Genomic DNA, 24,732 nt, shown 5'->3' with positions numbered 1-24,732 from the left:
ATTTCTTGAATATACTTTCTAATCAGATATGACCGATTCATATTTAGTTAAACCCAATTTCTGGTTTTAAGAGAAAGTATTTATTTAGTTTTAATCTGCTTATCCAAATCAATCATTGTAAAGTCGAATAAATCAAATATCTTTCCAGTAAACAGTTTTGGCTCTGTGACTATTTTGTCTGACCTTGTCCTCAGATATCAGATATCTAAGCATAAGAAACTGCCATTACCCATGCAAACGTGTTATCCTAATGTGACCCGGCTTTTCATAACATATCCTTTACAAGCCTTGACAAGAGATATATTGAACTGACAGGGAGGAGTGTTTTGCGTATTTCAACAGTAATAAAGTAATAGTGCCAAGTGGTGTGATGAAAAATGTGTGGTAGAGGGCATTGTCACTTGAAATGCAGAATTGCTTTTGAGTCTGGCTTGTTTATATTATCTATCTATCTATCTATCTATCTATCTATCTATCTATCTATCTATCTCATATCTATCTATCTCATATCTATCTCATATCTATCTCATATCTATCTCATATCTATCTCATATCTATCTCATATCTATCTATCTATCTATCTATCTATCTATCTATCTATCTATCTATCTATCTATCTATCTATCTATCCATCCATCCATCCATCCTCTAACAATACAAAAAACATGAGCCAAACCAATTATTCTAATAACAAAGTAGAGAACATATATCTGCAAGTGCAGTGCACCCATTATAAAAATATAGACACCATATACAAGGGTGAGTCAACATTATCTGCAAAAAAGCTGTAAATCGTACTTCAATACAATTGGAAAACATATAATATAATTTCTAACGTAGCCTCCCTTGCTTATCAACGCACTTTTTCCACGTTGCACGAGCTTTTTTATGCTCTCAGAAAAAAGTTTTTGCTGAGCAGCGAGCCACACTTGCTTCTTTCAATTCTTGGTCCAAGTTGAATCCACAAACCCTTAGGCCTATGCCCAGGGCCGTGACGGGCTCTGCAAGTGGAATACCGCAGCGGAGTCCGTCACGGTGCCCCCCCCCCAAAGACCCCATACTCACCTCCGGATCTGCTGCGTAGCTCCCGCATGACACTGCCGGTGCGCATGCTCAGTACAGCGCATGACGTGCCGGCGGTGTCACATGACGCGCCAGCAGCGCCACATGACGCAGCTGGCAGTGGGCAGGGCGCGTATTCACGCTATACTTCCGCTGTGCTACAATGGAAGTATAGAGTGACGGCCAGCTTCTATTGACTACAATGGAAGCTGTCCACACGTATGCCCGCGGAAAATAGGACATGCCGCGGGGAATTTCATGCTGCCGAATTCCGCGGTGGAATTCTGCAGCATGTACATTGAGAAAGTAGGTACAATAGAACCTAATAGCTGCAGTGAAATCTGGCTGTGGGCATTAGCCCTTATGGTTTCCTTTAGTGGATGAACAGGTGATAATCTGAAGAGGTGAGATGAGCACTATACAGAGGTTCAGCCAATAACTCAAACTTGAGTTTCTGGAGGGTTTCTGCAGTATGGGCAGCAGTATGTGGAAGGACATTGTCATGCAACAACACAATGCTTCTCAACAGCTGTCCTCGGCCACCTTAAAGCTTTCGACCTGAACAGTATAGTTAATGAACAGTAGCATCTAGATTTTTCAGTCTTCGACAGAGGGAGTACGCAACTGAATGTGAGAGAATCAGCAACATTGATGCAATGGCTTAGCATTTGTATCATCTGGCTACTTTTAATGTTGTCTAGTGTGAGGATATACTGGTATGTGTCACTAAAAATGTTATTGACAAAGCAGGTTAGGATGGCCCTCCAGACTCTCTTACCTCTGGCTTAGTACATAAATGCTGGAGGGAAAGTGAAGACAAAACTGATTTAATGGTTTTCTATGAGTTTCATTTTGTGTCCAGTGGCATCAGTCTTACCGCCAAATGTCTCCCTGATCTGAGATAGAAATGTTGCAATGACATACTCTCCTCCACCCATTGAAATAAACATGTATGCTGGATTTAGCATGTCTATGAGGGGAGTCACGAGAGATAGCTGTCAGCTGAACAAGCATATGGCTGATAGCATTAAAATGTATTATATCTATAAGGGCTCATGCATAACTACACATTTTCCAGCCATATGTGCTGCCGGCAGAGAGTGTGTATGGCTGCGTATGGTACTGCGCATCCCCGCGAATCACACATTCCCGGACATGTGCAGTGCGATTTTTTTTTTTAATTCCCTGGTCTGTTTCAGAGCGGAGGTGCGTGTAAAAACGCTGCCCATACGCAATATATTGTGTATGGCAGCATATCTTACACAGCCCATACAAATGTATAGGGCTTACACTATATACCTAGGCAGAGAGATACAGCATGCTGCGATTTATTACTCTTGCATATTGATACGCAGTGTGTACATGCCGGTGTGCATGGATCAATAGTCTATTGACTTTTATTGATTCCACTCACCGCGTGTTTTGCGTTCTTGCAACACATGTGTGATACGCGGTGAACACACGGTTGTGGACATGAGCCTTAAGCCTTGCCTGACATGCATCGGTAAAGTATTTCTTTAGGGATAGTTGGGGGATGACTTCCGGGCAGTGCTCTTTGTATGGACATGTAGATAAGCTGCAGTAGAGCTGGAAATTACTTGGATATTTGATTTTCAAATGTTATCCAGAAATCCCATAGGTATCCATCTACGATTGCGAATTTCATCCTGATACCCTGCAAGAATTCATAATATAACCTCAAAATATCATATAGTTCAGTATAAGGGAAATAGCAGATGTTAATGCATGCAGCATACTGACAATATGTGTGCCTTTGTAGATGCCAGAAGGGCCGCAGTATTAAACAGTATGTGGGCAGGCCTTAAAACTGCTGTTTAATTTCAGAGACCAAAAAAATAATGTCTGGACGCAAAAGCCACTTATATACACACACATTGTTGCCTTAGAGGGGCCAGCCAGGAAATCTGTATTTAGCACAGAACCCCAGATAAAGAAGAGCTGTTAATGAAAAAAAATATATATTAAAAAAAATATTTATTTACATACATATATACACACACACACACTTTGATTTCATTGATCTTCTGCTTTGTCAGATTACAAACATTATTATATGGTCATAGATAATAAGAACTTCCCCTTAGCATGCTCTATTCAATGTGACATCACTGCGAGTGTGAGAAGCATCCCTGCCATGACACGAAGAGGGGACCCGCAGGGGCGTAGCTAAAGGCTCATGGGCCCGGGTGCAAAAGTTTATCTTGAGGCCCCCCAACTTCTCTTAACCCCTTAATGCAGAGGTGTAACTTGAAGCTCGTAGGCCCCAACGCAAAACCTGTAACAGGGCCCCCAACTATAATGCTTTATTCATAATACTAGGCTCCCCATATGGAGAAGAGAGGCCTTATGGGGCCCCCTAAGGGTCCTGGGCCTGGGTGCAACTGCACCCCTGCATCCCTATAGTTACACCAGTAGGGGCACGGGTCCCATCTTCCCGGTAGTGGTGGAGCTCTCAGAGATGAGACCCCCACCTATCAGACTTATCTATCCTAGGTGATAAAACTTAATTTTGGTACAACTGCTTTACAGGGAACATGTCGTGATCTCTGAGCCGCATAAACAACGTTATTAGCCTCAACGCTCAGGGAACAGGAGTCTTGGGAAGAGTGTTTTATACTCATTGGGCATCCTGTTCCTGCACTGTGTTCCCCTGAAGTCCAAGCAGGCCAGCAGCGTGACTCCTCTCGGCCAGCTCTGTGTGCGCTCTTTCACTTCTCTCCATAGGAGGGCTTAGAATGAGCTGAGAAGAGTCACGCTGCTGGCGCACACAGAATTCGGGGCAACATAGCGACCTGTCAGTATAAAACACCGCTGTCCAGAAACCCAGTTCCCTGGCCTTTGAGCTCCATAATGTATTTTATGGGGCTGAAAGGTCACAATAGGTTTTCTATAAGGGCTCTTTCAAATGAACGTCATTTTGATGCTCCAATAGCTGTGCTAAAAAAAAAATGGAAGGAGCAACTCCATATAAGTCTATGGGAGCTTGCGTAAATACAGTCTTCAGAATAAGTCCATAAAGATGTATAAAGCCATAATAGGTCACCCATAGACTTCTGTGGAATCTTATTGTACTTCTATATGCCTGCAAATTCATACAGAGACATATGGAATATTTCTGTATGAATCTGAGAGAGAAATTATATTAGAATGCTCCACTGTATTTCCTGTATTAAAAATAGCTTATTATACTGCTTTGGGGTCTAGAGACTCTAATTAGCAGACACTAAAATCCATGGGTAGTATATAATATTTCATAGTTAGAGATGAGCGAACGCGTTCGTCCGAGCTTGATATTCGTGCGAATATTAGGGTGTTCGGGATGTTCGTTATTCGTAACGAACACCATGCGGTGTTCTGGTTACTTTCACTTCCTTCCCTGAGACGTTAGCGCGCTTTTCTGGCCAATTGAAAGACAGGGAAGGCATTACAACTTCCCCCTGCAACGTTTAAGCCCTATACCACCCCCCTGCTGTGAGTGGCTGGCGAGATCAGGTGTTCGCCTAATATAAAAGTCGGCCCCTCCCGCGGCTCGCCTCAGATGCGGTGTGAGTTAGATGAGGGACAGTGCTGTTTATACCGGAGCTGCTGTAGGGAAAGAATTGGTAGTTAGTGTAGGCTTCAAGACCCCCCAAAGGTCCTTATTAGGGCCACTGATAGCTGTGTGTTGGCTGCTGTTAGCAGTGGGATTTTTTTTTTTCTCAAAATCGCCTCTGCAGACCGTTGCACCTGGCATTAGGGACAGAAGTGCTGCATAGGCAGGGAGAGTGTTAGGAGTGAGTGTAGCCTTCAAGAACCTCAACGGTCCTTTCTAGGGCCATATTTATCCGTGTGCAGTACTGTCCAGGCTGCTGTTAGCTGTGCTGCATTTTTTTTGGGCTTCTCAAAATCGCCTCTGCAGAGCATTCCACCCTCCATTGATACTGCAGGGAAAGAATTGTATAGGCAGGGCCACAACACAGTTATTATTCATAGAATATACGCAGTGCTGCCTTTTGGTGGGAAAAAACTGAAAACAAATCTATTTGTCCAGCCTCTGTCCGTCCTTACGGGCGGTGGAGACGTGTGAGCTGCGTGAAGAACAGTGCTAAATCATACGCACCCAGCTACGCTTTACTGCTGGCTTCGCCATTTGCTTTCCTTAATTGGGAAAAAAAATACCTGCTCTGCCAGAGTTATAATAACTCTGCTACCCTCACGTTCTGTGACACATAAGCAGGGACACAGCACAGTTATTAAACTTCTCATGTTCATAGAATATACGCAGTGCTGCCTTTTGGTGGGAAAAAACTGAAAACAAATCTATTTGTCCAGCCTCTGTCCGTCCTTACGGGCGGTGGAGACGTGTGAGCTGCGTGAAGAACAGTGCTAAATCATACGCACCCAGCTACGCTTTACTGCTGGCTTCGCCATTTGCTTTCCTTAATTGGGAAAAAAAATACCTGCTCTGCCAGAGTTATAATAACTCTGCTACCCTCACGTTCTGTGACACATAAGCAGGGACACAGCACAGTTATTAAACTTCTCATGTTCATAGAATATACGCAGTGCTGCCTTTTGGTGGGAAAAAACTGAAAACAAATCTATTTGTCCAGCCTCTGTCCGTCCTTACGGGCGGTGGAGACGTGTGAGCTGCGTGAAGAACAGTGCTAAATCATACGCACCCAGCTACGCTTTACTGCTGGCTTCGCCATTTGCTTTCCTTAATTGGGAAAAAAAATACCTGCTCTGCCAGAGTTATAATAACTCTGCTACCCTCACGTTCTGTGACACATAAGCAGGGACACAGCACAGTTATTAAACTTAGATAATTCATTCACTAGAGGCAGTGGGGCCTTTCGTTTTCCAAAAAGGGCAAAAATTATATTTGGCCTGCAGTCTTGCGCCAATTTATTTCCTGCCTGTGAAATCAAATCACTGGTAATACAGCATGCTGAGGGGTAGGGGTAGGCCTAGAGGACGTGGACGCGGCCGAGGACGCGGAGGGCCAAGTCAGGGTGTGGGCACAGGCCAAGCTCCTGATCCAGGTGTGTCGCAGCCGACTGCTGCGCGATTAGGAGAGAGGCACGTTTCTGGCGTCCCCACATTCATCGCCCAATTAATGGGTCCACGCGGGAGACTGTTATTAGAAAATGAGCAGTGTGAGCAGGTCCTGTCCTGGATGGCAGAAAGTGCTTCGAGCAACCTATCGTCTACCCGCAGTTCTGCGCCGTCCACTGCTGCCAATCCGAATCCTCTGTCTGCTGCTCCTCCTTCCTCCCAGCCTCCTCACTCCACTACAATAACACCTGCTCAGGAGCGGGAGCACTCCCAGGAACTGTTCTCGGGCCCCTGCTTAGATTGGGCAGCAGCGGTTCCTCTCCCACCAGAGGAGTTTATCGTCACTGATGCCCAACCATTCGAAAGTTCCCGGGGTCCGGGGGAAGAGGCTGGGGACTTCCGCCAACTGTCTCAACAACTTTCTGTGGGTGAGGAGGACGATGACGATCAGACACAGTTGTCTTGCAGTGAGGTAGTAGTAAGGGCAGTAAGTCCCAGGGAGCAGCGCACAGAGGATTCGGAGGAAGAGCAGCAGGACGATGAGGTGACTGACCCCACCTGGTGTGCAACGCTTACTCAGGAGGACAGGTCTTCAGAGGGGGAGTCAAGGGCATCAGCAGGGCAGGTTGCAAGAGGCAGTGCAGTGGCCAGGGGTAGAGGCAGGGCCAGACCGAATAATCCACCAAGTGTTTCCCAAAGCGCCCCCTCGCGCCATGCCACCCTGCGGAGGCCGAGGTGCTCTAAGGTCTGGCAGTTTTTCACAGAGACGCCTGACGACCGACGAACAGTGGTGTGCAACCTTTGTCGCGCAAAGCTCAGCCGGGGAGCCAACACCAACAGCCTCACCACCACCACCATGCGCAGACATATGATGGCCAAGCACCCCGCAAGGTGGGACAAAGGCCGTTCACCGCCTCCGGTTTGCACCCCTGCCTCTCCCCCTGTGCCCCAACCTGCCACTGAGATGCAACCCCCCTCTCAGGACACAGGCACTACCGCCTCATGGCCTGCACCCACACCCTCATCTCCGCTGTCCTCGGCCCCATCCAGCAGTGTAGTTCAGCGCACCGTTCAGCCGTCGCTTGCGCAAGTGTTCGAGCGCAAGCGCAAGTACGCCGCCACGCACCCGCACGCTCAAACGTTAACCGTCCGCATCGCAAAATTCATCAGCCTTGAGATGCTGCCGTATAGGGTTGTGGAAACGGAGTCCTTCAAAAGTATCATGGAGGCGGCGGCCCCGCGCTACTCAGTTCCCAGTCGCCACTACTTTTCCCGATGTGCCGTCCCAGCCCTGCACGACCACGTCTCCCGCAACATTGTGCGCGCCCTCACCAACGCGGTTACTGCCACGGTCCACTTAACTACGGACACGTGGACAAGCACAGGCGGGCAGGGCCACTACATCTCCCTGACGGCACATTGGGTGAATTTAGTGGAGGCTGGGACAGAGTCAGAGCCTGGGACCGCTCACGTCCTACCCACCCCCAGAATTGCGGGCCCCAGCTCGGTGCTGGTATCTGCGGAGGTGTATGCTTCCTCCACTAAAGCACCCTCCTCCTCCTCCTCCTCCTCCTCTGTCTCACAATCAAGATGTGTTAGCAGCAGCATGTCGCCAGCAGTCGGTGTCGCGCGGTGTGGCAGCACAGCGGTGGGCAAGCGTCAGCAGGCCGTGCTGAAACTACTCAGCTTAGGCGATAAGAGGCACACGGCCCACGAACTGCTGCAGGGTCTGACACAGCAGACCGACCGCTGGCTTGCGCCGCTGAGCCTCCAACCGGGCATGGTCGTGTGTGACAACGGCCGTAACCTGGTGGCGGCTCTGCAGCTCGGCAGCCTCACGCACGTGCCATGCCTGGCCCACGTCTTTAATTTGGTGGTTCAGCGCTTTCTGAAAAGCTACCCACGCTTGTCAGACCTGCTCGTAAAGGCGCGCCGGCTCTGCGCACATTTCCGCAAGTCCCACACGGACGCTGCCACCCTGCGCACCCTGCAACATCACTTGAAGCTGCCAGTGCACCGACTGCTGTGCGACGTGCCCACACGGTGGAACTGTACGCTCCACATGTTGGCCAGGCTCTATGAACAACGGAGAGCTATAGTCGAATACCAACTCCAACATGGGCGGCGCAGTGGGAGTCAGCCTCCTCAATTCCTTTCAGAAGAGTGGGCCTGGTTGGCAGACATCTGCCATGTCCTTGGTAATTTTGAGGAGTCTACCCAGGTGGTGAGCGGCGATGCTACAATCATTAGCGTCACCATTCCTCTGCTATGCATCTTGAGAAATTCCCTGCAAACCATAAAGGCAGCTGCTTTGCGCTCGGAAACGGGGGCGGGGGAAGACAGTATGCCGCTGGATAGTCAGGGCACCCTCCTGTCTATTTCTCAGCGCGTACAGGAGGAGGAGGAGGAGCATGAGGAGGATGAGGAGGAGGGGGAAGAGACAGCTTGGGCCGCTGCTGACGGTACACCGGCTGATTGCCTGTCATCCTTTCAGCGTGTATGGCCTGAGGAGGAGGAGGAGGAGGAGGAGGATCCTGAAAGTGATCTTCCTAGTGAGGACAGCCATGTGTTGCGTACTGGTACCCTGGCACACATGGCTGACTTCATGTTAGGATGCCTTTCTCGTGACCCTCGCGTTGCACGCATTCTGGCCACGACGGATTACTGGGTGTACACACTGCTCGATCCACGGTATAAGGAGAACCTGCCCACTCTGATTCCCGAAGAGGAAAGGGGTTCGAGAGTGTTGCTATACCACAGGACCCTTGCGGACAAGCTGATGGTAAAATTCCCAGCCAACAGCGCTAGTGGCAGAAGGCGCAGTACCGAGGGCAAGGTAGCAGGGGATGTGCGTAGATCGAGCAGCATGTACATCCCAGGCAGTGCAACAGTCTTTAAGGGCCTGGCCAGCTTTATGGCTCCCCACCAAGACTGTGTCACCGCTCCCCAGTCACGGCTGAGTCGGCGGGAGCACTGTAAAAGGATGGTGAGGGAGTACGTAGCGGATCGCACGACCATCCTTGGTGACGCCTCTGCCCCCTACAACTACTGGGTGTCGAAGCTGGACACGTGGCCTGAACTCGCGCTGTATGCCCTGGAGGTGCTTGCTTGTCCTGCGGCTAGCGTCTTGTCGGAAAGGGTGTTTAGTGCGGCTGGGGGAATCATCACAGATAAGCGTAGCCGCTTGTCAACCGACAGTGCCGACAGGCTAACACTCATCAAGATGAACAAAGGCTGGATTTCCCCAGACTTCTGTTCTCCACCAGCGGACAGCAGCGATACGTAAGCAATACGTAGGCTGCACCCGCGGATGGAAGCTACGTTCTCTCTCACCATCCAAAACGGGGACATTTCTGCTTCATCAATCTGTGTCTAATATTCCTCCTCCTCCTCCTCCTGCTCCTCCTCCTGAAACCTCACGTAATCACGCTGAACGGGCAATTTTTCTTAGGGCCACAAGGCTCAGTCAAATAATTTTTCAGAACAATTTTTAAAAGTTTCAATGCGCTTAAAAGCATTGGAACTTTAACTTGAACCAATTTTTCGTTACACTGGGCTGCCTCCAGGCCTAGTTACCACTTAAGCCACATTAACCAAAGCGATTAATGTGTTTCACCTGCCCTCTTGGCTGGCCATGGCCAATTTTTGGGATGTACATTAGTACTGTTGATACAGCAATTTTTGTGGGCCCTCGCCTACAGTGTAATCAAATTAATTTTTAGCCCACCTGCATTACAGCTGACGTAACCTCAGCTGTGTTGGGCAATGCAATGGGATATTTTTGTGTACCGCCGGTGGGTTCCAGGGAGCCACCCATGCTGTAGGTGCACACGGAGTTTTTAATACATCTGTACACTTCTAAAGAACCCCAGTCTGACTGGGGCATGCAGTGTGGGCCGAAGCCCACCTGTATTACGCACAACATTACTACCTCAGCTGTGTTGGGCAATGCAATGGGATATTTCTATGTACCGCCGGTGGCTTCCTGGCACCCACCCAGGCAGTGGGTCCACAGGGAGTTTAACCTACATGTGTCCACTTGTAAAGAACCCCAGTCTGACTGGGGTATGCAGTGTGGGCCGAAGCCCACCTGCATTAAGCACGACATTACTACCTCAGCTGTGTTGGGCAATGCAATGGGATATTTTTGTGTACCGCCGGTGGGTTCCAGGGAGCCACCCATGCTGTAGGTGCACACGGAGTTTTTAATACATCTGTACACTTCTAAAGAACCCCAGTCTGACTGGGGCATGCAGTGTGGGCCGAAGCCCACCTGTATTACGCACAACATTACTACCTCAGCTGTGTTGGGCAATGCAATGGGATATTTCTATGTACCGCCGGTGGCTTCCTGGCACCCACCCAGGCAGTGGGTCCACAGGGAATTATAAATGCATCTGTTTCCACTTATAAAGAAACCCAGTCTGACTGGGGCATGCAGTGTGGGCCGAAACCCACCTGCATTAACCCTTTCCAGTCCACTGTGTGACCTGTGAAGACATTAGGGTTTAAGGCTGTACAGCTCCGTTGTTGGTAGACGTCCGTCGGGGTTCTCTTACTGTATATTGCCAGCCTCTCTGCTGTCGGAGCCTATCCTACGTGTCAGCTCATGCAGTACTGGCTTTAGCCAGCATATAGCGCCGTTGTATAACGGCAGAAAAAGAGTAAGCCCCCTAGGAAAACCATATACAAATTGGATTGGAAAGGGTTAAGCACAACATTACTACCTCAGCTGTGTTGGGCAATGCAATGGGATATTTCTATGTACCGCCGGTGGCTTCCTGGCACCCACCCATGCTGTAGGTGCACACGGAGTTTTTACTACATCTGTACACTTATAAAGAACCCCAGTCAGACTGGGGCATGCAGTGTGGGCCGAAGCCCACCTGCATTAAGCACGACATTACTACCTCAGCTGTGTTGGGCAATGCAATGGGATATTTCTGTGTACCACCGGTGGGTTCCAGGGAGCCACCCATGCTGTGGGTCGACAGGGACTTCACAATAGGGAGTTGTACCTGCCTGTGTCTATGAATTAAAAAGCCCGGTCTGACTGGGGCATGCAGACACCTTGACAGAATGAATAGTGTGTGGCACATAGGTTCCCCATTGCTATGCCCACGTGTGCAGCTCCTGATGGCGGTGGCACAGGATTCTATTTCTCATTGCTTCTGTACAGCATTGTGGGCTATCGCTCCGCCACTTTTAAAGAGGGTCGCTGCCTAGCCGTGCCAACCTCTGCAGTGTGTGCCTGCGGTCCCTCGTCATGGCAGACGCAATTCTAAATAGACATGAGCGTGGTGTGGCATGAGGGCAGCTGAAGGCTGCCCAGGGACACTTTGGTGTGCGCTGTGGGGGGGAGGGGGGGCGGTTGGTCAGCATGTAACCCAGGAGAAGTGTCAGTGGAGTGTCATGCAGGCAGTGATTGTGCTTTGTTGGAGGTAGTGTGGTGCTTAGCAAAGGTATGCCATGCTAATGAGCGCTTTTCAGAAGTAAAAGTTGTTGGGAGGGGGGGGGGGGCCCACTCTTGCCGCTATTGTGGCTTAATAGTGGGACCTGTGAACTTAGGATGCAGCCCAACATGTAGCCCCTCGCCTGCCCTATCCGTCACTGTGTCATTCCCATCACTTTCCTGAATTGCCCAGATTTTCACACATGAAAACCTTAGCGAGCATCGGCGAAATACAAAAATGTTCTGGTCGCCCATTGACTTCAATGGGGTTTGTTGTTGTTCGAAACGAACCCTCGAGCATCACGGGAAGTTCGTTACGAATAACGAACACCCGAACATTTTGGTGTTCGCTCATCTCTATTCATAGTCTATTTACCATTGTACAATATGTAACATTGTACCACCCCATAGACATCTGGAAAAATCCATTTGCATTGCTGGTGAAAGTATATTAACACTTAAAGAGGTTGTCTCATGAAAACAACCCCTGTCTATATGACTCATTAAGGCCTTATTCACATGAGTGATGTGCTTTTACAGAAAACGCATGAACGAGAAAAGGCCACAATCAGGTCGTGGCTAAAACTCATCTTTTCCTGTCCCTTGACATGGTCGAGTGCGGCGTATATATACACCGCAGCCTGGAATTCCTTCGGTCGGGAGAAATGCTCAGCATGGCTTCCATTATTTAAATAGAGCCAGCTGACATGTTTCAGCAGCACTAGCTGCTACTAAACTCCCTCCCTTTGCCGGCAGCTCCCATAGAAGCCTATGGGAGCCACCAGCTGATCGCGGCCAAAAGATAGGGCAAGACCTATCTTTTCCGGCCACGTCAAAACATCGCCGGCTGGACGTTTTGACGTGGTTAATAATCTGCCATGTAACTGAATACATTGGAATCCAATGCTTCTGATGTTTGTGATTCTTTAGCACGGCTAAATAAGCCACGTAAAAACGCTCATGTGAGATAGGCCTAAGGGAAATGGATACAATAGAGATGGGTCACCTGCTTAGGACCCACCTGTATGAACCAGAATGGAAAACCACTCATGTGGGTTTGAGCCATCCTTAGGGTATGTTCAGATGGTGGAAATTTGCCATAAATGTGACAGAGTCCGCATGGAATCTGTATTGATTCCGCATCACATCCACCTCCTTGAATTGCATTACTGTCAATGGAAATGCATGCCGAAGACTCTACAGTACCGATTTTTTTCCACCTGTGGATTTCAGATGCCTGTGCAAAAAAAGTGACCATTTCTTGATACAGATTCCATGCCAAAGTCCCGTTGGGAATTCCACATGTGGATTTGCCTATTGAAAAGAGTGAAATCCGTGTGCAGATCTGTGTGCATAGAAGTACATTGCCACCGCTAAGAACCTGCCACGGTTTTTGAGACAAAATCTACATGAAAAAAATCTAAGACCTGTGTGAACACACTCTTATATTGCAAGAACGGTCATTCATCTATAAGGTAAATGCCTGGCTGGCTGCAACTTTTCCGACACAATCACCTGTTTGCCGGGCTTGCCAGAAGCAGAATGCGTTTTGAAAAGGGATATCTCTGATGAGACAACCTCTTTAAAAAAAAATGACTCTCTTTGGAGTGTCTCTTTAAGTGTTCTTCCCGTTAATAAGGCAATTCATATTCTTCGCAATGAATTCTTCCAGGTTTCTAGGCACTCAGCAAGGCTCTGTACTAAAAATAGCTGTATCGGAGCTATTTCTTGAGGAAGAACGACGTTCCAGACCTTCTGACAGAAGAGGGTAGTAACTGTGAGAAATGTACAGTATATGAAGATGATACTGCTCATACTTTAGCCAACACTAATGTCATTCAAAGCCTTTGGATCTATCCCAGCTCCAGGATTTGCGGAGTGCTAGTTATTAACAATGCTGGCAATGGCCTAGGATTTGCGTGAACTTACAAATATGTAAATCGGTTCACAAACCTTGAAGCATTAAAACGGGCTTCTCTTTACTTGGCTCAAATGACCGCAATGTAAATCTATTTGTATATTCCAAACATGAACATACAGGTTATTCCACCGACTGTGATAATGGCGTTTAAAGCTACTTTGATTATATTCTTCTATGCGAGCATTGTATAATAACAAGAAAGAGCAATGAAATCCTTGTCTGACCTGAACGAGCAGTAGGAATGTTCTTTATTCTAAGCTGTTGTTTCCTTCATTGTATTAGATGATGTATATGCAGTATGAGAAGATACAATTATCCCAGACAAATCAATTTTGTAGCACAAAATACCTTACTGTGATGATTGCTTTCTATAAACAGATAACGAGTTGGAACCAGGTATATATGAAATATGGCTCTAATTGGCAACACTGTGTGGTCTGCTCATTATATATCAGACTGGGCAGTCTTAAACAAACTAACTGGATTTGAACTGCGGATTCTGCAAACGTCGTCCGTGTGGATGATGCGCGGTAAAATGTGGGCGTTGAAAAGCATGCATTTACGAATTTTCCTTCACACTTGTGCGTATTCCGTGAGCAGAAGAAAAATCGCAGCTTGCTCTACTGCGGAATCCACGCGGATGGCCTCCATTGATGTTAATGAAGGCATCCTACTCGAAGCACATACGCAATTAATAAACAAAAAGAAACTGTAGTACGCATGACCATCTGCATGCCTCCGCAGTCATACGCAATACAGTGAAGTGTCATACACAGGGTCACTGGCCTTAGATTATTTGCCAGGCGCACAATTTGGCGGTTACTGTTGGATTTTCATCACGTTTTTAGGAACTTTTAATAATAAGACTATAGGGCTACTATTGCCATAAAAAATTCTGGAACCCAATCTTACCAAAAGTAACTGGACACCTGAGCAAGAATCAAAAGTAGTAATTATTTACATATGTTAATACTCAATGGGGCCTTCTTTGGCTCTAATTACATTGGATACTCTTTGCGACATGCTTTCATCTGATACCAGGGGCGTAGCTAAAGGCTCATGGACCCAGGTGCAAATGTTTATCTTGGGCCCCCAACTTCTCTTAATTCCTTAACGCTAAGGCATAACTTAAAGCTCCTGGGGCCCAATGCAAATCCTGAAACAAGGCCCCCAACTATAATGCTGTATTCATACTACTAGGCTTACTATATGGAGAAGAGAGGCCTTATGTCCCCCTAAAGCTCCTGGGTCCGGGTGCATCCCCTATAGTTATGCCAGTGTCTAATACACTTCAGCTGGTATTTCCCGCAATTCATCATGAAAACATTTGGCAAGTTCTCTCACAGAGGATGCATTGACCTGTCTGCAGTGTTGTAAGGAGTGCTGTCATTCGACAGTTAAGAAATGAAAGAGTGTTGTATGAAGAGATGAATCACACTACTTCATCTTTATATCAGATGGACCTATCTGGATGTTGAGGATGTCTGAGGAACACCTTTTGCCTGACTGTTTTGTTCCAACAGGTAAGTATGGCAGACGTTCCATTATGGTCTGGGGATGGGTTACATGGCATGGTCTTGGTCCATTGGTTGTAGTGGTGAGAACCACAAACACAGGGTGTGCCTTGACATTCCAAACAATAATGTGCTGCTGACAATGTGGCAATACTTTGGAAATGGTCAGGCATACTTCCAACAAGACAATGCGTCTTATCACAAATCCAACACTTTTTCACGTTGGTTTGAGGATATGGATGTTCCATGATTGGACTGGCTGCACAGAGTCCTGACCTGAACCCTACTGAATATCAGGTCAGGAAATATGAACAGCGTCCATCTTCTTAGAGAGAACTTGCCAGATGTCTGCAGAATAAATTGAGGGAAATACCAGCTGAAGTGTATCAGATGTTAGTAGAAAGCATGCCATGGAGAATATCTGATGTCATTAGGGCCAAAGGAGACCCCACTAAATGTTACCTTATGTAAATAAATACTACTTTTGGTAGGATAGCGTATAAAGGTTTCTTGAGTAAACATTACAGACCTATCGCCTATGACTACACTTCTAAGAAATTCTGATCACAGCAAATTCTCCCATGATTTCCACCGATTATATAACCGTTCACACATTGTGTTTTTTGTACCATGGAAAAATGCATCGATCTCTTGATATGACTGCAGCATACAGAAACGTAACTCTAAATGCCTGACCCACAAAAAAAGATCTTTATTAGGGTCACCCACCTACTGTATGCCATTCATAGTACTGGTGTGCTCTTATACAAGAGAAGGGCCTTTGGGTCCCCTGAAGCCCCAGTGCCCAGGCACAGCTGATATCTCTGCATCCTTTATAGCCGTGCCCCTGGCAATATCTAAACATACTATAGAAGTGTCTGTAAAAAAAAAGTGGTAGACGTTTTGGTGAGACCAAATAACTCTGGGATGCCAGAGAGCAGTCTCACAAATCACTTTATTCCATGCCTCGCACCATAGCTCCAGGTAGCACCTCCAAATCAACAGTAAATGGGAGAGATTGTTTGTTTATAGCCATCATAACAATACAAGCTTATTTGCCCAAACTCTGTTTACTTATATGGAACATCTGATATAACTGCAAATAGCCATATTGCGCACCAACACTATGTTCAATCCTATAAATATTTAATAAGATGCATTAAATTTGAATGAGAGGTACACTTATATGCACACTTAAAAATGTTGTTCTGAAATCTATTACATTAAAAGGGTTGTTCCATAAACAAACAACATTTATCACCATCCAGAGGATAGATAATAAATATATGAATACTGAGTGTCTGACCACTGGGACCGCCACCAGCCTCAACAACGGGGAGTCCTAAGTCTCCAGTGTGAATGAAGTGGTGGTCAAGCATGTGCCTTACTGTTTCATTCACTGTTTATAGGACTAACAGAGATAGCCACGAAAAACAAAGCCAGTACCACCAACAAATGAATCAAATAAAGCAAATGCGTGTACTTTGATCAAAACATATGGCCCCATCCACCACCTTTCTTTATCTATCCAACTCTCTCAAGCCTTGTAATTAGTCTATATAGCTAAAGAGAGGTGTCTTTTAGAGTTAAGAACCTGTCTGAAAGCAATAGTTGCCTGGACATGGCAGATGGGCCCACATATTTTGATCAAATTATGCACTAAAACCCCTCTTGTATATTTATATGGTTATTTATAATAGTTATGCATCTTTATCCCCATATAAATGTGTATGAGTGCTGAGGGACAAGTTTCTGTGAGCGAGATAGCTGATCACATGTTTATGGGCTTTAAAGAGCTTCATTGTGAGTGTTGGACTTGGCTCCAAATCTTACCCCCACCCCCACGCTTTACCCTCATTCTTCTATATAGACTCTAATATAGTTGAAATGTTACCAAACTGTAGGCTAAAAAGCTGAACTCTTTGTGCTGATGCCATTTCTGCTCTTGGTGTACGGCCCCTTAAACTTAAAAAGCAAAGTGACAATCTACATTTCTTGCCTTAAACTCATTGCTTATAATCCTGGAATCATTGTCAGTGGTAAGCGCCTTTTCCTCTGAGCCAGTCTCCTGTGAAAGGTTTTATATTTGCTTGCCTATGCATAATAATTGTTTTTTCGTTTTCTTATTCAGATGTTGCCCGGGCTATAGAATTGCTGGAGAAATTAGAGAATTCAGGAGAGGTGCCAGTTCACAAGATACAGTCTCTGAAGAAAGTACTGCAAAGTGAATTCTGCACGGCTATAAGGGAGGTATGACAAGGGCCATGTATGTGGCAAAAGTGCTTATGGGAGAATCCATACCTTTACAGTATATTTGTCATATTTTATAACTTTTTCCTCTGTGTGCTGAAAAAGTAATTGTCTATTTTGAATAATTTCTCAGCAACTGAACATCCATTCCATTCATGTGAACGAGGTTGTTTCTGCAACATCTGCATAGGCGTTTGCATACTCTATTCTTATGTATGGAACAGTTTCTGAGACAAATCTGCTACGTGTGAACATACCTCAGGGCTGGTTCACATCAAACTGCATAAAAAATGCATTAAAAACACCCCTAGTTTGTGTAAATCTGAGGGTGGCGTCACCCAAGCATATTGCAAAGTACGTTCACTTCTGCGCAACTTTTTTGCACAGAAAATGAGTGTAGATTGTGCATGCCTGTGCACACTAGTAGTTCACATGGGCAAGGGAATCCCCCTGCCCTGATTAATATGGCTATTAAGCCAAACAAGGTGCAGCATTTGGTGCAGACCCATGTGTACATATGTGTGCCTTTGTGTACCTCCCATAGCCATCTCTGGGCCTCTCTGGTGCCCAAATGAGCATAACATAGAGGAAAACCTATTTTTTTTTTTTGCGCCCGCAAGAACCACACATGTGAAAAAAGGAAATGGCAATGAACCCATTGAAATCAATGGATTCTATTCTTCGCGTCTTGCAAGCAAGAGTTTTCTGCACACAAAACCACGGAAAAGTATGATGCAGCCCTAAGGCCACTTGCACACATGTGCTTCTTACCGCAGCGTTTTGAATGCCGCGGTACAATACTGTCATTGAGTTCAATTGGGTCTCGCGGACATGTGCTTGGATGCGGCGTTTTCTAGCACCACGATTTTCAAGCACTGCCTGCTCTATCTTGGCGCACCTCATCCCCCATCACAACGATGAGGTACGTTAAAAAGTTCTGTGAACTGCGTTTGAAAACGACAGTGAAAATTGCAGTTTGGGGTTGACTTAATAACTATGTATAAATATATCAGGGGATATCTGCCATCATCTATTTATTCCCACGACTGTGACAAGGGGGCACTCTATGTCTAGAGGAAAAAAGGTTTCTACACCAACATAGAAGGGGGTTCTTTACTGTAAGAGCAGTGAGACTATGGAACTCTCTGCCTGAGGATGTGGTGATGGCAAAGTTCAAGAGGGTTCTGGATGCCTTTCTTGAGAGATACAATATTATATGTTATAGTCATTGATTACTTCAGAAGGGTTATTGATCTAGGGATTATTTCGATTGCCATATTAGAGTCAGGAAGGAATTCTTTTCCCTTTAGGCCACATGTCCACTGGGAAATTCGGGCCTGCGCGGATTCTCCATGCAGAATCCCACAGCGGGTCCCTCCTTTCCCACAGACATTAGACCTAAAAATAAGACTTACTTACCTATCCAGACGCTGCGGATCTGCCCTCTGTCACGGCCGGATCTTCTTTCTTCAGCCCGGTGGATGTGCTCGGCATGCCGGCACAGCAGAAATACAGCTGTGGGAGTGCCACGGAAGCGGACGGCTCCCATAGGCTTCAATGGAAGCTGCGAGAGCTGTCTGCGCGGGAAACGCGCAGAAAATGGAGCATGCTGCAATCCGTGTGGCAGGGAAAAATGACATCCACAGGTATTTCATTACCTGCGGGTGTCCAATGCATCCCTATGGGCGCAGATCATGCGTGCAGGACACCCGCGCGGATTTGCTAAATCCATTTTCATAGTGGACATGAGGCCTCACTGGGGAAAATTGTCTTCTACCTCATTGCAGTTGTCTTGCCTTCCTCTGGATCAACACTGGGGGTTAATAGGCTTAACTGGATGAACATGTGTCTTTTTTCGGCCTTACATACTAAGGTGCTATGAAAATGCAGCAATCAAATTCGCAGCATTTGCTGGAGCCATGTGTTACATTGGCCTAAGTGTTTTCTGTTTACTTACATGCCCTAGTATTAAATCCTAAGACATCACTTGTAATCAATGTACATTTACAGTATTAATTAAAGATAATATTTTGACAGAAATAAACCGCACGGAAACTATTAATGACACAGTCAATACTAAGTAAACAGCCAAAGATTGTTTTTGGGCAGGTTTAAGCTCATTTGCCATCAGAGCCAAACAGACTCTGTCCAACTGGATAACTGCCTTTGAAATCGCCTGAATTGAAGCACATTTCCAAACATGATATTCATTAAATCACTGAGATGCCTTATGTTTCCTTGGTCAACAAGCTGAATTAGTCCTGTCATATTGTGAGAATCCTAATTATCTTTTTTTTAAGAAACCTAGTCAACCAAGTCCACATATTCTCTAAATTCTTCTTATGATACAGTGCATAATATGGTTTTTATATCAATGATTATTCTAAATGGTTATAAGAAAACCCTTAGAGTATAACCGTCAATTATATTTTTCCTTTTTTTAAGCAAAAGTAGAGGCGATTGTCAGCATTCTCTCGGTGAGAGCGATACAGGATATTTCAAAAATGACAGTGTATATTTATATATGTATAATTAGTAGGGATGAGCGAGTATACTCGCTAAGGCACTACTCGCTCGAGTCATGTGCCTTAGCCGAGTATCTCCCTGCTCGTCCCTAAAGATTCGGGAGCCGCCGCAGCTGACAGGTGAGTTGCGGCGGGGAGCAGGGGAGAGAGGGAGAGAGAGTTCTCCCCTCCGTTCCTCCCTGCTCTCCCCCGCAGCTCCCCGCCCCGCGCCGGCCCCCGAATGGCATGAAGCTTACTAATTATTAGGGACGAGCGGGGAGATACTCGGCTAAGGCACATTACTCGAGCGAGTAGTGCCTTAGCGAGTATACTCGCTCATCCCTAATAATTAGTAAGCTTCATGCCATTCATACACTTTTAATAGTAAATCTGTCCTATTCAGCCATGCAGCTGTGGATTGCTGCTAAGGAACATTCATCTTCAGCTGCATAGCTGAATAGGACTGCTGAGTACAGAGGACAACTCATCGCCTCTGTCTGCAGTCTGCTCTTTACATTCCGACACTATTCTTGGCAAAGTTATGGGAGGATTCCAACCCTGAATCCCAAAAAGTTGGGATGCTGTGTAAAACATAAAGAAATAAAGAATGCAATGATTTGGAAATCTCATATAACCATATTATATTCACAAAATAACATAAAACACATATCAGAACTTAAAAGTGAGACATTTTTCCATTTCATTGAAAAAATTAACAATGAAACAAGACACTAGGGACTCCATTGATTACAAGGTTCTTGCTGGTTTTCCGCACAGTGGTGCTCCCTAACTTTTGCAGCGCAGGGAAATAGAGTGGGTGGCTGGAGTGGCACTGTGCAGGGGAATACTATAAGGTAGCGGTTCCCAAACTGTGCTCTGCGGAGCCCTTGGGGCTCTGCGAGTGACAGTCAGGGCTCCGACTGAGGGTCTCTGTGGTGGCAAATCTATAGCACGCATGCCGCTAGCTGCTCCCCATGGTAGTGATTACTGGCTGGGGTGCCGCAGCTCCCCGCCGGTAATCACACAGAAACGTTGATCCCAGTGCACACTCTGACATCAGTGTGCACCCGGAATCCTCCTTCCCTGAGTCCTCTCCTCCTTGGTTCTGCAGGAGAGGACAAGGGAGGAAACATTTTGGGCTTACACACTGATGTCAGTGTGCACTTGGGATCAGTGCCGAGAGGAGTGATGCTGACTGCAAGGAGGAGGTAAGTATATGGGTTGGGGGACTATTACTACTGGGGCTACTGTGGGGTTAATATTACTGAGAGGGTTAATATTACTGTGGGGTTAATACTGTGGCTACTGTGGGGTTTATAATACTGAGGGGGTTAATATTACCGGGGCTACTGGGGTTAATATTACTACTGGGGCTTATGTGGAGTTATTATTATTACTGGGGCCACTGTGGGAGTCACTATTACTACTGGGGCCACTGTAGGGGGTCACTATTACTACTGAGGCCACTGTGGGGATCACTATTACTACTGAGGCCTCTGTGGGGGGTCATTATTACTACTGAGGCCACTGTGGGGGATGCTATTAGTACTGAGGCTACTGTGGGGAACACTATTACTACTGGGGCCACCAATATGGGGGTCACTATTACTACCGGGGCCACCAATATAAGGGGGGGGGGGGTAACGATTACTATGGGATGGATTTGCTTGGAATTTATAGTAGCTGTAGCAGCAAAGTAGATGAGATTTTCAAAATCTGACATATGGTGCAGGATTTAATTCTGCAGCATTTTAATTTTAAATATAATGTATATCAATAGCCCATCCAGTGCTTTAGCATTCCTCCCTGCTTGTTTTTTAAACGGCTCTGTCCTTTTTACAACGACGGAGGTAAAAATCATATGTTTTGATAAGCAACACCCCTAACTCCTCCCTTGACCACACCCTCTGTCCCGCTTTGGGGCTCCATGAGAAACTTTTGCTTCAAAAAGGGCTCCATTGCTGAAAAAGTTTGGAAACCACTGGTATAAGGGATCACAGCGCTTAGCCAGCACTACGTCTCCTCTATTCTGAAGATTTGTGGAGGTTCCAGTAGTCAGACCCTCACATTCGATAAGTGATAGTTTAGCCGAATAACATGCCATCATTAAGATAGTAGTAATAGCCTTTTTAATAGGGCAATAAAAAAAAACTATGTAGAATGTGATTCCCCATATACACAGTATATGGAATATAGTTTATATTACTGCTAATTTTTGTGTCCTATGCACTTTTTCAGGTTTATCAATACATGCATGAAACAATTCCTATTAATGGCTGCCCAGAATTTCGTGCTCGTGCCACTGCCAAGGTGAGGTCCTAATGTTTTGTTCCATAGTCATTTACTTGGTAGATAGTAGTATTAATTTATTTAAAGTGCTATTCTGTTCAACATATTGTTATATGTAATAGAAAGGCAATACTAGAAAAAGACAGTGTTAGACCGGCTACCCATGTCTTCCGCCCTCTTGCTATTCCGGGCAGACATGGGTAGCGCTCTGCTGCTCCTGTATGAATGGACTCTCAGCTTTTACTTTCCATCAGCACTGCAAAAGTTAATCCTTCTCAGTGTTCACAGCCCAGCTGCAGGGTATTAGGCTATTACCTTCCTATTTAGTTGAGCTGGGGATCCTCCTCCTTTGCCCGAGTATTGGTGTGTCTTTGCCTCAGCCACCCAGTATAGGTCTCCTGTTTCTGACATCTGTGTCTGCTATGATTCCTTGGCTTTTACTTGGATACGCATGTTCTCTGCCTGCTTCAACTTTGACTGGGTTCTGTTCATAGTTTGGCCTGTTTCATTTTGCTTTGCACCGCTGCCTCTGACCCCCGTGGCTCTGCTGCCAACCACATCGGGACTATTCCAGGAGATAGCGGCCTGCTCAGTTTCCTGCAGTGAAGTCCGGATCCTCATACAGAAGTTAAAGGATGAATACTAGGAAACCATCAGGATAACGCCCTTAGAATTAGCCAAAGCCAAAAACGATTAGTTGGCACAATGGGTCCGGACTAGAGATGAGCGAGTATACTCGCTAAGGGCAATTGCTCGCTCGAGCATTGCCCTTAGCGAGTACCTGCCCAATCGGGAGCAAAGATTCGGCTGCCGGCGAACCTTTAAAATCCCCACCTGCTGGTACCTCTAATTGTGATTGGCTGAGCAGTTCACCCAATCACAATCAGAACTACCAGCAGGTGGGGATTTTAAATCCCCGGCTGCTGGTTACTGAGAGCCACAGAGCCGGGGACAGCGGCAGAAGTCGCCGCTGAGCCTCGGCAGCTGTCAATGGCTTTTCAGGGAAGGGCTTCATAAGAAAATTTTTTAAAAACGCAAAACGCAGAAAGATAGGACATGCTGCAATTTTTTTTCTCGTCCCATCGCATGAGTGAAAACATTGCATATGTGAAGGAAACCATTGAAAATCATTGGTTTCATAGTTCGGCGTTTTTACTCACTCTCTTACCACCCTAACACTCGTAGATATCCACCAGTTTACAACTTTCATAAAAGCACATTTGCATGGAGACTAGTAAACAGTATATTTGTATATAGGCAGAAAAGGCGGGAGAATGTGGGAGATTTAGTATTAAACCACCGGCTGAACTGACCGTGAGCCCAATTGGATTTTTCGAATAGGGGAGAATAGTGTTAAAACTGCAGAAATGGCTTACGCCTGCGGGGCTGCCTGTGAGGGGCTCTCCGGGCCTGTTATCTTAGTAAGGAGACTGACCCCACTTTCCTAGACTCGGCCTCACGTTCTCAGTAGCACGTTTACTCATGGTTCCGGATTTGGTTGCTTCAGGTCGCGAGGACTCACTAATAATAAGATGGCTTATTGGATCTTCTGTCGCCGCTCACACTCTGGCAGCAGCGGCGTCTCCACAATCACCTGCTTGTATTTTAGGCAGCTCGCAGGTTTCATTTTAAGTCTCTCTGCTCGTCTGCTGTGGCGGACTCCTCACACACGTCCTACCCATGCCATTCTCTCTCGACAGGCCCTTCCGTCACTTAGGCAACCAATCCTCCAATCCCTGGCTCTGTATCGTTCTCACATCGTTGTCTTCTGACTAGCCCTGTTATTTCTCCCATTTGGCAGACTGGCCAATTAGAAAAATCACTGCCTGCAACCAATAGCAAGACTCTATCATACCCTGTTGCTAGGGAGACTTCTTTACTCATCTGGGGCACTGCTTTAACCCCTTTCCTAGACCTGGAGTAAGTGTCAAAACTACCTCAGTTTCTCTTTAAAGATTTATTTGTATGGTGGTGTGCAAGCCCCACTGGGGCACATGATGTCTGAGATCTCTCTCCCAGTCACTAGTAGTGCACCACAATTACTCTCTCCCAATTGGTAGGAGACACTATTCTGCTGTGGCATGAAAATTGGCAGCAAACCCTAAAACACATGCTGATTTTTTCCATAATGTGTGAATGGATTAAAAAAAAACTACTTAGTTGCTTTGCCATCGGCTCAGGTAATTCATACCCAGGAATTGCAGATGCCAGTGGCACGTACCCCAGATACTGGAGGTTTTTCTCAAAGGCTATGGTTACCAGCTGGAAAGTGTATAAAATCATATATATTGTTCCATATATCTTGAAGTGCCAGACAGTAGGAAGACTAACAACCCATTTACACGGGACGATTCGTTCAGATTCCTCGCTCCCGCGGGTGTTTGAGGGATCGTTGTCCCGTGTAAATGCATGCAGAGACTGAACGACTGGATGAGAGTTGTTCAGTCGTTCAGTTTCAGCATGCAGTAACAGCGCGGCAGCGAGCTTCACTGGGATGAGTGTTGGACATTGTTAGACAGACAGTTTGTCCCGTGTAAATGGGGCTTAAGGCAGCATTCTTGCTCAAATAAAACTTACTGAACATGACCCGCTATTAGCGGGCCGCTAACACTCAACAAGGTAAATCTCCACAATGCGGCTGCATTGTCACCACACTCGTCATGCTCTTACAGTATCATGGTG

The 24,732-nt window shown here is 46.3% G+C and overlaps 1 protein-coding gene across 1 annotated transcript in view; it reads left to right on the top strand.

The window, feature by feature from the left end:
* The window catches only part of LIN7A (lin-7 homolog A, crumbs cell polarity complex component), a 55,539-nt gene that overhangs the window by 18,313 nt on the left and 12,494 nt on the right, over positions 1-24,732 (top strand). The window contains exons 2-3 of the mRNA XM_066589858.1: positions 17,139-17,257; positions 22,000-22,071. Of these exons, the coding sequence (XP_066445955.1) occupies positions 17,139-17,257; positions 22,000-22,071 (191 nt within the window). The remainder of the gene's footprint in view (positions 1-17,138; positions 17,258-21,999; positions 22,072-24,732) is intronic.

This window comes from Eleutherodactylus coqui, chromosome 2, assembly GCF_035609145.1.
Source record: "Eleutherodactylus coqui strain aEleCoq1 chromosome 2, aEleCoq1.hap1, whole genome shotgun sequence".
NCBI lineage: Eukaryota > Metazoa > Chordata > Amphibia > Anura > Eleutherodactylidae > Eleutherodactylus > Eleutherodactylus coqui.
This window is presented reverse-complemented; position numbering and strand designations above follow the sequence as displayed.